Source organism: Scyliorhinus torazame, chromosome 22, assembly GCF_047496885.1.
Source record: "Scyliorhinus torazame isolate Kashiwa2021f chromosome 22, sScyTor2.1, whole genome shotgun sequence".
Classification (NCBI taxonomy): Eukaryota; Metazoa; Chordata; class Chondrichthyes; order Carcharhiniformes; family Scyliorhinidae; genus Scyliorhinus; species Scyliorhinus torazame.
This window is the reverse complement of record NC_092728.1, coordinates 7437940-7451775: the sequence shown is the minus strand read 5'-3', so window position 1 is coordinate 7451775 and position 13836 is coordinate 7437940. Positions and strand designations below refer to the sequence as shown.

The 13836-nt window shown below is 56.1% G+C and overlaps 1 protein-coding gene across 1 annotated transcript in view; it reads right to left on the bottom strand.

Moving 5' to 3' along the window:
* LOC140398893 (catechol O-methyltransferase A-like) overlaps nucleotides 1–13836 on the bottom strand; it is a 250091-nt gene that overhangs the window by 201780 nt on the left and 34475 nt on the right. Inside the window, exon 2 of the mRNA XM_072487849.1 lies at nucleotides 10279–10561. Within this exon, the coding sequence (XP_072343950.1) occupies nucleotides 10279–10561 (283 nt within the window). The remainder of the gene's footprint in view (nucleotides 1–10278; nucleotides 10562–13836) is intronic.

Here is a 13836-nt window from a genome sequence, read left to right as displayed (position 1 = left end):
AGTATGTGTGTGTGTGTGTCAGTGTGTGTGTCTGTGTGTGTATGTCAGTGTGAGTGTGTCAGTGTGTGCGTCTGTGTGTGTGTGTGGGTGTGTCTGTGTGTGTGGGTGTCAGTGTGTGTGTGGCAGTGTGTGTGTCTGTCAGTGTGTGTGTGTGTCAGTGTGTGTGTGTCTGTGTGTGTGTGTGTCAGTGTGTGTCTGTCAGTGTGTGTGTGTGTCAGTGTGTGCGTGTGTCAGTGTGTGCGTGTGTCAGTGTGTGCGTGTGTCAGTGTGTGTGTGCGTCAGTGTGTGTGTGTCCTCAAAGCACCGTGTTCATGTCTCTCTCCCTCTCACTCCTCCTTCCCTCTCTCTTCCCCACTCGTCTCCCCCTCTCTTATCTGCCTCTCTCTCGCTCTTTCCCCCTCCCTCCCCCGCTCTGTCCCTATCTGTCTCTCTTTCCCTGCCTCTTTCCCTCTCTCTCTGTCTCTTTCTCTTCCTCTCCCTTCCTTTACCTCCCCCTCTCCTCCACTTCCCCTCCCTCCCTCTTGCTCTGTCTCTATCTCTCTCCCTGCTTCTTTCTCTCTCTCCCTCCCTCTATCCCTGTCTCTCTCTCTCTTTCTCTCCCCTCCTCCCCCTCTCCTCCCCCCTCTCCCACGTGCTCAGGGCACTGCTGTGCTGTGTCAGACAGCATTGAAATGGCTGCACTGTTATCAATCCGCTTCAGAGAGACGTTGAAGGCTGCCCGGGCAGAGATTTCACCGTCCACAACTGTTACTGAGGTACCGCCAACCCCTCCCTATTTCTGTAACCCCCTAACCCTAACCCTACACCCCTCCCTATCTCTGTAACCCCCTAACTTTAACCCTACACCCCTCCCTATCTCTGTAACCCCCTAACTTTAACCCTACACCCCTCCCTATCTCTGTAACCTCCTCCAGCCCCTACACCCCTCCCTATCTCAGTAACCTCCTCCAGCCCCTACACCCCTCCCTATGTCTGTAACCTCCTCCAGCCCCTACACCCTCCCTATGTCTGTAACCTCCTCCAGCCCCTACACCCTCCCTATGTCTGTAACCTCCTCCAGCCCCTACACCCCTCCCTATCTCTGTAACCCCCTAACCCTAACCCTACACCCCTCCCTATCTCTGTAACCCCCTAGCCCTAACACTACACCCCTCCCTATCTCTGTAACCCCCTAACTTTAACCCTACACCCTCCCTATCCCTGTGACCTCCTCCAGCCCTTACAACCCTCTCTATTTCTGTAACCCCCTAACCCTAACCCTACACTCCTCCCTATCTCTGAAACCTACTCCAGCCCCTACACCCCTCCCTATCTCTGTAACCTACTCCAGCCCCTACACCCTCCCTATCTCTGTAACCTACTCCAGCCCCCTACACCCCCTCCCTGTCTCTGTAACCTCCTCCAGCCCCTACACCCCTCCCTATCTCTGTAACCTCCTCCAGCCCCTACACCCCCTCCCTGTCTCTGTAACCTCCTCCAGCCCCTACACCCATCCCTATCTCTGTAACCCCCTAACCCTAACCCTACACCCCTCCCTATCTCTGTAACCCCCTAGCCCTAACACTACACCCCTCCCTATCTCTGTAACCCCCTAACTTTAACCCTACAACCCTCCCTATCTCTGTAACCTCCTCCAGCCTCTACACCCCTCCCTATCTCTGTAACCTCCCCTAGCCCCTACACTCCTTCCTATATCTGTAATCCCCTCCAGCCCCTACGTATCTCTGTAACCTGCTCCAGCCCCTACACTTCTCCCTATCTCTGTAACTTCCTCCAGCCCCCACACCCCTCCCTATCTCAGTAACCTCCTCCAGCCTCTACACCCCTCCCTATGACTATAACCTCCTCCAGCCCCTACAACCCTCCCTATTTCTGTTACCTCCTCCAGCCCCTACACCCTCCCTATCCCTGTAACCTCCTCCAGCCCCCTGCACCCCTCCCTATCTCTGTAACCTCCTCCAGCCCCGACACCCCTCCCTATCTCTGTCACCCCTGCAGCCCCTACACCCCTCCCTATCTCTGTAACCTCCTCCAGCCCCTACACCCCTCCCTATCTCTGTAAACTCCTCCAGTCTCTACACCCCTCCCTATCTCTGTAACCTGCTCCAGTCCCTACACTCCGCCCTATCTCTGTAACTTCCTCCAGCCCCCACACCCCTCCCTATCTCAGTAACCTCCTCCAGCCCCTACACCCCTCCCTATGTCTGTAACCTCCTCCAGCCCCTACACCCTCCCTATCCCTGTAACCTCCTCCAGCCCTTACAACCCTCCCTATTTCTGTTACCTCCTCCAGCCCCCTGCACCCCTCCCTATCTCTGTAACCTCCTCCAGCCCCTACACCCCTCCCTATCTCTGTAACCCCCTAACCCTAACCCTACACGCCTCCCTATCTCTGTAACCCCCTAGCCCTAACACTACACCCCTCCCTATCTCTGTAACCCCCTAACTTTAACCCTACACCCTCCCTATCCCTGTAACCTCCTCCAGCCCTTACAACCCTCTCTATTTCTGTTACCTCCTCCAGCCCCTACACCCCCTCCCTATCTCTGTAACCTACTCCAGCCCCCTACACCCCCTCCCTGTCTCTGTAACCTCCTCCAGCCCCTACACCCCTCCCTATCTCTGTAACCTCCTCCAGCCCCTACACCCCTCCCTATCTCTGTAACCCCCTAACCCTACACCCCTCCCTATCTCTGTAACCCCCTAGCCCTAACACTACACCCCTCCCTATCTCTGTAACCCCCTAACTTTAACCCTACAACCCTCCCTATCTCTGTAACCTCCTCCAGCCTCTACACCCCTCCCTATCTCTGTAACCTCCCCTAGCCCCTACACTCCTTCCTATATCTGTAATCCCCTCCAGCCCCTACGTATCTCTGTAACCTGCTCCAGCCCCTACACTTCTCCCTATCTCTGTAACTTCCTCCAGCCCCCACACCCCTCCCTATCTCAGTAACTTCCTCCAGCCTCTACACCCCTCCCTATGACTGTAACCTCCTCCAGCCCCTACAACCCTCATTATTTCTGTTACCTCCTCCAGCCCCTACACCCTCCCTATCCCTGTAACCTCCTCCAGCCCCTACAACTCTCCCTATTTCTGTTACCTCCTCCAGCCCCTACACCTATCCCTATCTCTGTAACCTCCTCCAGCCCCCTACACCCCCTCCCTATCTCTGTAACCTCCTCCAGTCCCACACCCCTCCCTATCTCGGTAACCTCCTCCAGCCCCCACACCCCTCCCTATCTCTATCACCTCCTCCAGCCCCTACAACCCTCCCTATCTCTGTAACCTCCTCCAGTCTCTACACCCCTCCCTATCTCTGTAACCTCCTCCAGCCCCTACAACCCCTCCTTTTCTCTGAAACCTCCTGCAGTCTCTACACCCCTCCCTATCTCTGTAACCTCCTCCAGTCTCTACAAACCTCCCTATCCCTGTAACCTCCTCCAGCCCCTACACCCCTCCCTATCTCTGTAACCTCCTCCAGCCCCTACACCCCTCCCTATCTCTGTAACCTCCTCCAGCCCCTGCACCCCTCCCTATCTCTGTAACCTCCTCCAGTCTCTACACCCCTCCCTATCTCTGTAACCTCCTCCAGCCCCTACAACCCCTCCCTATCTCTGAAACCTCCTGCAGTCTCTACACCCCTCCCTATCTCTGTAACCTCCTCCAGTCTCTACAAACCTCCCTATCCCTGTAACCTCCTCCAGCCCCTACACCCCTCCCTATCTCTGTAACCTCCTCCAGCCCCTACACCCCCTCCCTGTCTCTGTAACCTCCTCCAGCCCCTACACCCCTCCCTATCTCTGTAACCCCCTAACCCTAACCCTACACCCCTCCCTATCTCTGTAACCCCCTAGCCCTAACACTACACCCCTCCCTATCTCTGTAACCCCCTAACTTTAACCCTACAACCCTCCCTATCTCTGTAACCTCCTCCAGCCTCTACACCCCTCCCTATCTCTGTCACCTCCCCTAGCCCCTACACTCCTCCCTATATCTGTAATCCCCTCCAGCCCCAACGTATCTCTGTAACCTCCTCCAGCCCCTACACCCCTCCCTATCTCTGTAACCCCCTAACCCTAACCCTACACCCCTCCCTATCTCTGTAACCCCCTAGCCCTAACACTACACCCCTCCCTATCTCTGTAACCCCCTAACTTTAACCCTACACCGTCCCTATCCCTGTAACCTCCACCAGCCCTTACAACCCTCTCTATTTCTGTTACCTCCTCGAGCCCCTACACCCCTCCCTATCTCTGTAACCTACTCCAGCCCCTACACCCCTCCCTATCTCTGTAACCTACTCCAGCCCCCTACACCCCCTCCCTGTCTCTGTAACCTCCTCCCGCCCCTACACACCTCCCTATCTCTGTAACCTCCTCCAGCCCCTACACCCCCTCCCTGTCTCTGTAACCTCCTCCAGCCCCTACACCCCTCCCTATCTCTGTAACCCCCTAACCCTAACCCTACACCCCTCCCTATCTCTGTAACCCCCTAGCCCTAACACTACACCCCTCCCTATCTCTGTAACCCCCTAACTTTAACCCTACAACCCTCCCTATCTCTGTAACCTCCTCCAGCCTCTACACCCCTCCCTATCTCTGTCACCTCCCCTAGTCCCTACACTCCTCCCTATATCTGTAATCCCCTCCAGCCCCAACGTATCTCTGTAAACTCCTCCAGCCCCTACACTTCTCCCTATCTCTGTAACTTCCTCCAGCCCCCACACCCCTCCCTATCTCAGTAACCTCCTCCAGCCTCTACACCCCTCCCTATGACTGTAACCTCCTCCAGCCCCTACAACCCTCCCTATTTCTGTTACCTCCTCCAGCCCCTACACCCTCCCTATCCCTGTAAACTCCTCCAGCCCCTACTACTCTCCCTATTTCTGTTACCTCCTCCAGCCCCTACACCTATCCCTATTTCTGTAACCTCCTCCAGCCCCCTACACCCCCTCCCTATCTCTGTAACCTCCTCCAGTCCCACACACCTCCCTATCTCTGTAACCTCCTCCAGCCCCCACACCCCTCCCTATCTCTATCACCTCCTCCAGCCCCTACAACCCTCCCTATTTCTGTTACCTCCTCCAGCCCCCTGCACCCCTCCCTATCTCTGTAACCTCCTCCAGCCCCTACACCCCTCCCTATCTCTGTAACCCCCTAACCCTAACCCTACACCGCTCCCTATCTCTGTAACCCCCTAGCCCTAACACTACACCCCTCCCTATCTCTGTAACCCCCTAACTTTAACCCTACACCCTCCCTATCCCTGTAACCTCCTCCAGCCCTTACAACCCTCTCTATTTCTGTTACCTCCTCCAGCCCCTACACCCCTCCCTATCTCTGTAACCTACTCCAGCCCCTACACCCCTCCCTATCTCTGTAACCTACTCCAGCCCCCTACACCCCCTCCCTGTCTCTGTAACCTCCTCCAGCCCCTTCACCCCTCCCTATCTCTGTAACCTCCTCCAGCCCCTACACCCCCTCCCTGTCTCTGTAACCTCCTCCAGCCCCTACACCCCTCCCTATCTCTGTAACCCCCTAACCCTAACCCTACACCCCTCCCTATCTCTGTAACCCCCTAGCCCTAACACTACACCCCTCCCTATCTCTGTAACCCCCTAACTTTAACCCTACAACCCTCCCTATCTCTGTAACCTCCTCCAGCCTCTACACCCCTCCCTATCTCTGTAACCTCCCCTAGCCCCTACACTCCTTCCTATATCTGTAATCCCCTCCAGCCCCTACGTATCTCTGTAACCTGCTCCAGCCCCTACACTTCTCCCTATCTCTGTAACTTCCTCCAGCCCCCACACCCCTCCCTATCTCAGTAACCTCCTCCAGCCCCTACAAGCCTCCCTATTTCTGTTACCTCCTCCAGGCCCTACACCCTCCCTATCCCTGTAACCTCCTCCAGCCCCCTGCACACCTCCCTATCTCTGAAACATCCTCCTGCCCCGACACCCCTCCCTATCTCTGTCACCCCTGCAGCCCCTACACCCCTCCCTATCTCTGTAACCTCCTCCAGTCCCTACACCCTCCCTATCTCTGTAACCTCCTCCAGCCCCCACACCCCTCCCTATCTCTATCACCTCCTCCAGCCCCTACAAACCTCCCTATTTCTGTTACCTCCTCCAGCCCCCTGCACCCCTCCCTATCTCTGTAACCTCCTCCAGCCCCGACACCCCTCCCTATCTCTGTCACCCCTGCAGCCCCTACACCCCTCCCTATCTCTGTAACCTCCTCCAGCCCCTACACCCCTCCCTATCTCTGTAACCTCCTCCAGTCTCTACACCCCTCCCTATCTCTGTAACCTGCTCCAGCCCCTACAACCCCTCCCTATCTCTGAAACCTCCTGCAGTCTCTACACCCCTCCCTATCTCTGTAACCTCCTCCAGTCTCTACAAACCTCCCTATCCCTGTAACCTCCTCCAGCCCCTACACCCCTCCCTATCTCTGTAACCTCCTCCAGCCCCTACACCCCTCCCTATCTCTGTAACCTCCTCCAGCCTCTACACCCCTCCCTATCTCTGTCACCTCCCCTAGCCCCTACACTCCTTCCTATATCTGTAATCCCCTCCAGCCCCAACGTATCTCTGTAACCTCCTCCAGCCCCTACACTCCGCCCTATCTCTGTAACTTCCTCCAGCCCCCACACCCTTCCCTATCTCAGTAACCTCCTCCAGCCCCTACACCCCTCCCTATCTCTGTGACCCCTGCAGCCCCTACACCCCTCCCTATCTCTGTAACCTCCTCCAGCCCCTACAACCCCTCCCTATCTCTGAAACCTCCTGCAGTCTCTACACCCCTCCCTATCTCTGTAACCTCCTCCAGTCTCTACAAACCTCCCTATCCCTGTAACCTCCTCCAGCCCCTACACCCCTCCCTATCTCTGTAACCTCCTCCAGCCTCTACACCCCTCCCTATCTCTGTCACCTCCCCTAGTCCCTACACTCCTCCCTATATCTGTAATCCCCTCCAGCCCCAACGTATCTCTGTAAACTCCTCCAGCCCCTACACTCCGCCCTATCTCTGTAACCTCCTCCAGCCCCTACAACCCTCCCTATTTCTGTTACCTCCTCCAGCCCCTACACCCTCCCTATCCCTGTAAACTCCTCCAGCCCCTACTACTCTCCCTATTTCTGTTACCTCCTCCAGCCCCTACACCTATCCCTATTTCTGTAACCTCCTCCAGCCCCCTACACCCCCTCCCTATCTCTGTAACCTCCTCCAGTCCCACACACCTCCCTATCTCTGTAACCTCCTCCAGCCCCCACACCCCTCCCTATCTCTATCACCTCCTCCAGCCCCTACAACCCTCCCTATTTCTGTTACCTCCTCCAGCCCCCTGCACCCCTCCCTATCTCTGTAACCTCCTCCAGCCCCTACACCCCTCCCTATCTCTGTAACCCCCTAACCCTAACCCTACACCGCTCCCTATCTCTGTAACCCCCTAGCCCTAACACTACACCCCTCCCTATCTCTGTAACCCCCTAACTTTAACCCTACACCCTCCCTATCCCTGTAACCTCCTCCAGCCCTTACAACCCTCTCTATTTCTGTTACCTCCTCCAGCCCCTACACCCCTCCCTATCTCTGTAACCTACTCCAGCCCCTACACCCCTCCCTATCTCTGTAACCTACTCCAGCCCCCTACACCCCCTCCCTGTCTCTGTAACCTCCTCCAGCCCCTTCACCCCTCCCTATCTCTGTAACCTCCTCCAGCCCCTACACCCCCTCCCTGTCTCTGTAACCTCCTCCAGCCCCTACACCCCTCCCTATCTCTGTAACCCCCTAACCCTAACCCTACACCCCTCCCTATCTCTGTAACCCCCTAGCCCTAACACTACACCCCTCCCTATCTCTGTAACCCCCTAACTTTAACCCTACAACCCTCCCTATCTCTGTAACCTCCTCCAGCCTCTACACCCCTCCCTATCTCTGTAACCTCCCCTAGCCCCTACACTCCTTCCTATATCTGTAATCCCCTCCAGCCCCTACGTATCTCTGTAACCTGCTCCAGCCCCTACACTTCTCCCTATCTCTGTAACTTCCTCCAGCCCCCACACCCCTCCCTATCTCAGTAACCTCCTCCAGCCCCTACAAGCCTCCCTATTTCTGTTACCTCCTCCAGGCCCTACACCCTCCCTATCCCTGTAACCTCCTCCAGCCCCCTGCACACCTCCCTATCTCTGAAACATCCTCCTGCCCCGACACCCCTCCCTATCTCTGTCACCCCTGCAGCCCCTACACCCCTCCCTATCTCTGTAACCTCCTCCAGTCCCTACACCCCTCCCTATCTCTGTAACCTCCTCCAGCCCCCACACCCCTCCCTATCTCTATCACCTCCTCCAGCCCCTACAAACCTCCCTATTTCTGTTACCTCCTCCAGCCCCCTGCACCCCTCCCTATCTCTGTAACCTCCTCCAGCCCCGACACCCCTCCCTATCTCTGTCACCCCTGCAGCCCCTACACCCCTCCCTATCTCTGTAACCTCCTCCAGCCCCTACACCCCTCCCTATCTCTGTAACCTCCTCCAGTCTCTACACCCCTCCCTATCTCTGTAACCTGCTCCAGCCCCTACAACCCCTCCCTATCTCTGAAACCTCCTGCAGTCTCTACACCCCTCCCTATCTCTGTAACCTCCTCCAGTCTCTACAAACCTCCCTATCCCTGTAACCTCCTCCAGCCCCTACACCCCTCCCTATCTCTGTAACCTCCTCCAGCCCCTACACCCCTCCCTATCTCTGTAACCTCCTCCAGCCTCTACACCCCTCCCTATCTCTGTCACCTCCCCTAGCCCCTACACTCCTTCCTATATCTGTAATCCCCTCCAGCCCCAACGTATCTCTGTAACCTCCTCCAGCCCCTACACTCCGCCCTATCTCTGTAACTTCCTCCAGCCCCCACACCCTTCCCTATCTCAGTAACCTCCTCCAGCCCCTACACCCCTCCCTATCTCTGTGACCCCTGCAGCCCCTACACCCCTCCCTATCTCTGTAACCTCCTCCAGCCCCTACAACCCCTCCCTATCTCTGAAACCTCCTGCAGTCTCTACACCCCTCCCTATCTCTGTAACCTCCTCCAGTCTCTACAAACCTCCCTATCCCTGTAACCTCCTCCAGCCCCTACACCCCTCCCTATCTCTGTAACCTCCTCCAGCCTCTACACCCCTCCCTATCTCTGTCACCTCCCCTAGTCCCTACACTCCTCCCTATATCTGTAATCCCCTCCAGCCCCAACGTATCTCTGTAAACTCCTCCAGCCCCTACACTCCGCCCTATCTCTGTAACTTCCTCCAGCCCCCACACCCCTCCCTATCTCAGTAACCTCCTCCAGCCCCTACACCCCTCCCTATGTCTGTAACCTCCTCCAGCCCCTACACCCTCCCTATCCCTGTAACCTCCTCCATCCCTTACAACCCTCCCTATTTCTGTTACCTCCTCCAGCCCCCTGCACCCCTCCCTATCTCTGTAACCTCCTCCAGCCCCTACACCCCTCCTTATCTCTGTAACCCCCTAACCCTAACCCTACACCCCTCCCTATCTCTGTAACCCCCTAGCCCTAACACTACACCCCTCCCTATCTCTGTAACCCCCTAACGTTAACCCTACACCCTCCCTATCCCTGTAACCTCCTCCAGCCCTTACAACCCTCCCTATTTCTGTTACCTCCTCCAGCCCCTACACCCCTCCCTATCTCTGTAACCTACTCCAGCCCCCTACACCCCCTCCCTGTCTCTGTAACCTCCTCCAGCCCCTACACCCCTCCCTATCTCTGTAACCTCCTCCAGCCCCTACACCCCCTCCCTGTCTCTGTAACCTCCTCCAGCCCCTATACCCCTCCCTATCTCTGTAACCTCCTCCAGCCCCTACACCCCCTCCCTATCTCTGTAACCTTCTCCAGTCCCTACACCCCTCCCTATCTCTGTAACCTCCTCCAGTCCCTACACCCCTCCCTATCTCTGTAACCTCCTCCAGCCCCTACACCCCTCCCCATCTCTGTAACCTCCTCCAGCCCCTACACCCCTCCCTATCTCTGTAACCTCCTCCAGCCCCTGCACCCCTCCCTATCTCTGTAACCTCCTCCAGCCCCTACACCCCTCCCTATCTCTGTAACCTCCTCCAGCCCCTGCACCCCTCCCTATCTCTGTAACCTCTTCCAGCTCCGATACCCCGCGCTCCGCCACATCTGGGCCTGGCGGATATTTGATCAGCTGGACGGACACTCCGCAGTGCCCCTCCTCTCAGGGACGTTTCTCGCCCGCCCGCCTCTTACCCTTTTCATCGCCCACGTTCATGGCCCACTCGAAGGTGTTGCAGAAGCGGTCGATGGCGTCCACCACGCTCTGCGGGTCTCCCCGCCTGGCCGTGCCCAGCACGTGGCGCAGCACCCGCTCAGGTTGGGTGCTGCCCGTCAGTCGGTCCCACAGGTTGAGGACGATCGTCTCGTGCCACAGAATGCAGAACCACGCATTCCTATTGGCCAGCGCTGGGAGCAGCTTGAAGATGAGGAGGCAGCCAATGGCGGCAGCGGCTAGGGCACAGAGAAGGAGGGCCATCTGTAAAAATGGGCGAATCACAGAGTCACACGGGGCAGAAGAAGCCCTTCAGTCCATCAAGTCTGCACCTGACCCGCCCACCTCATACCATCTGTCACCTCTTGGCCAATAGCCTTGAAGGTTATAACGTGCCAATCTACCTACCCGGCACATATTGTGGGGGCGAGACCCACGCAGACACGGGGCGAATGTGCAAACTCCACACGGACAGTGACCCAGAGCCGGGATCGAACCTTGGACCTCGGCCCCGTGAGGCAGCAGTGCTAACCCAGTGCGCCACCCCGCTGCCCTTTGTCCACTGAAAATTAGAGGATGCAGTGCAGAAATGCCCCTCAGCATCCAAAGATGTGCAGGTTAAGTGGGATTGCGGGCATCGGTCAGGTGAGTGGGACTAGGTAGGATCCTCTCTCGGAGGATCTCTTGGGGGGGGGGGGTTGGTGCAGCCTCTACGGGCCGAATGGCCTCCTTATGCACTGTGGGGATTCTGTGGATTCCAGGAAGGGCAGTGGAGACCGAATCGGCGAGCTCGTTCGCGGCAGAATTCCATAGATCGCAGGACGCGGGTGACATCGGTGGACGGGAACGTGCCACAGCCAATCAAACGTGGCCGAGAATCAAACTCTGATCGCCATCAGTTGTGGTTGATCTGTGGTTACTGTTTGCCGCCGTGGAGCCTTGCGGGGTTACCGTTGCGGTCGTTTATTCGCCACATTATAGGAAGGATGTGATTGCACTGGAGGGGGTACAGAGGAGATTCAGCAGGATGTTTCCTGGGCTCGAGCGGTTCAGTTATGAAGAGAGGTTGGATAGACTTGGGTTGTTTTCGCTGGAGCAGAGACGTCTGAGGGGCGACCTGATCGAGGTGGACAAGATTATGAGGGGCGTGGACAGGGTGGAGAGGGAGCAGCTGTTCCCCTCAGTTGAAGGGTCAGTTACGAGGGGGACACAAGTTCAAGGTGAGGGGTGGGAGGTTATGGGGGGATTTGAGGAAAAGTTTTTTTACCCAGAGGGTGGTGAGGGTCTGGAACGCACGGCCTGGGAGGGGGGTAGAGGCGGGTTGCCTCACGTCCGTTAATAAGTACCTGTATGACCCACATGTTTTGGTCATGTCCGGCACTGCAGGGGTTCTGGGTGGGGGTGGCAAAGGTGCTTTCGAAGGTGGTGGGGGTCCGGGTCGAGCCAAGCTGGGGGTTGGCTATATTCGGGGTTGCAGAAGAGCCGGGAGTGCAGGAGGCGAGAGAGGCTGATGTTTTGGCCTTTGCGTCCCTAGTAGCCCGGCGCAGTATATTGTTAATGTGGAAGGAAGCCAAACCCCCGGGCGTGGAGACCTGGATAAATGACATGGCAGGGTTTATAAAGTTAGAACGGGTAAAGTTCGCACTAAGGGGTTCGGCTCAAGGGTTCACCAGGCGGTGGCAACCGTTCACTGACTGTCTCGCAGAACGATAAGGGAACTGGGAAAGTAGCAGCAGCAACCCAGGGGAGAGGGCCGGGCGGGTCCTCAGGGGTGTTTTTGGATAAATATTTGTATTAGGCTAGGTATACTGGATTGTTTGATTTTATTTTTGGAGAGTTATTATTTTTGATAGGGCAGTTGCCATTTAGTTTATATATTATTTATTTATTTGTTAAAAACGGCCACTGTTATTTATACTGTTTTACTGTTGTAAAAAGGAAAACCTTTGTACTGTTTTGTTTGGCCAAAAAATTTGAATAAAATATATATTTTTTTAAAAATAAGTACCTGTACGGGCACTGGGTTAGCACTGCTGCCTCACGGCGCCGAGGTCCCAGGTTCGATCCCGGCCCTGGGTCACTGTCCGTGTGGAGTTTGCACGTTCTCCCCGTGTCTGCGTGGGTTTCCTCCCACAGTCCAAAGATGCAGGTTAGGTGGATTGGCCGTGATCAATTGCTCTTAGTGTCCAAAAAGTTAGGTGGGGTTACTGGGTTATGGGGATAGGGTGGAGGTGTGGGTTTAAGTCGGGTGCTCTTTCCAAGTCATGACTCGATGGGCCGAATGGCCTCCTTCTGCACTGTAAATTCTATTGAAAGTGGCCACTTTTGCAGACGACATAAAAGTTGGTGGAATTGCGGATAGAGATGAATACTGCAGGATATAGATTGGTTGGAGACTTGGGCGGAGAGATGGCAGATGGAGTTTAATCCGGACAAATGTGAGGTAATGCATTTTGGAAGGTCTACTGCAGGTAGGGAATATACAGTGAATGGTAGAACCCATGAGTATTGAAAGTCAGAGAGATCTAGGTGTACAGGTCCACAGGTCACTGAAAGGGGCAACACAGGTGAAGGTAGTCAAGAAGGCAGACGGCATGCTTACCTTCATTGGCCGGGGCATTGAGTATAAAAATTGGCAAGTCATGTTGCAGCTGTATAGAACCTTAGTGATGCACCATCAATGACCACGAGACGAGATTGGTGAAACTATTGAGGCTTTATTGCACAAGATGATATGCCTCCTGCAGCTGGAACCAGAATGGGAGCAGCTCAGGAGAGCAGACACTTTTATACACCACCTGCTGGGAGGAGCCAGCAGGCTGGGATTTACCGTGTTACCTGTAGTACAGTGAAAGTACCTTAATACGGGTAGCGTGTTACCAGTGGTGTTTACCACATTCACCCCCTGTTTCAAAAAAAGTCCAGCGGGGGTGAAAACAATGTTACAGATTGAGTCTGTCGGGGGCTCTGACCCTCCGCCGCAATCGCCTCAGTCCTGGTGGTGATGTGGGCGCCAATGTGGTCACCTGTGACTCCGGGAGTGTGTTGTCCTCTCCTTCGTCACCCAGTAGTGGATCCGGGGGGAGCTGCTGGGGTGGGGGCTGCGATGAGGTTTGCTGGTGGGAGGGTGGGCGGCGCAGGGGCGAGGGGGGCAACCAGAGGGGGAGGGGATGGTACCAGGTCGGGCGTGGTGATGGTTGTGGGTGGGGACCCAGCGGGCGCCAGGTCCCGGAGGGAGACTGAGTCCTGGCGCCCGTCGGGGTGTGCTACGTAGGCGTACTGCGGGTTTGTATGGAGGAGGTGGACTTTCTCAACCAGGGGATCCGATTTATGAATCCTCACATGCTTCTGTAGAAGGACGAGCCCAGGAACTGTCAGCCATGTTGGGAGAGATACCCCGGAGGTGGACTTCCTAGGGAAGGCAAACATACGTTCGTGAGGGGTCTCATTAGTAGCAGTGCACAGGAGCGACCGGATGGAGTGGAGCGCATCGGGGAGGATCTCCTGCCAGTGGGAGACCGGGAGATTCCTGGACCGAA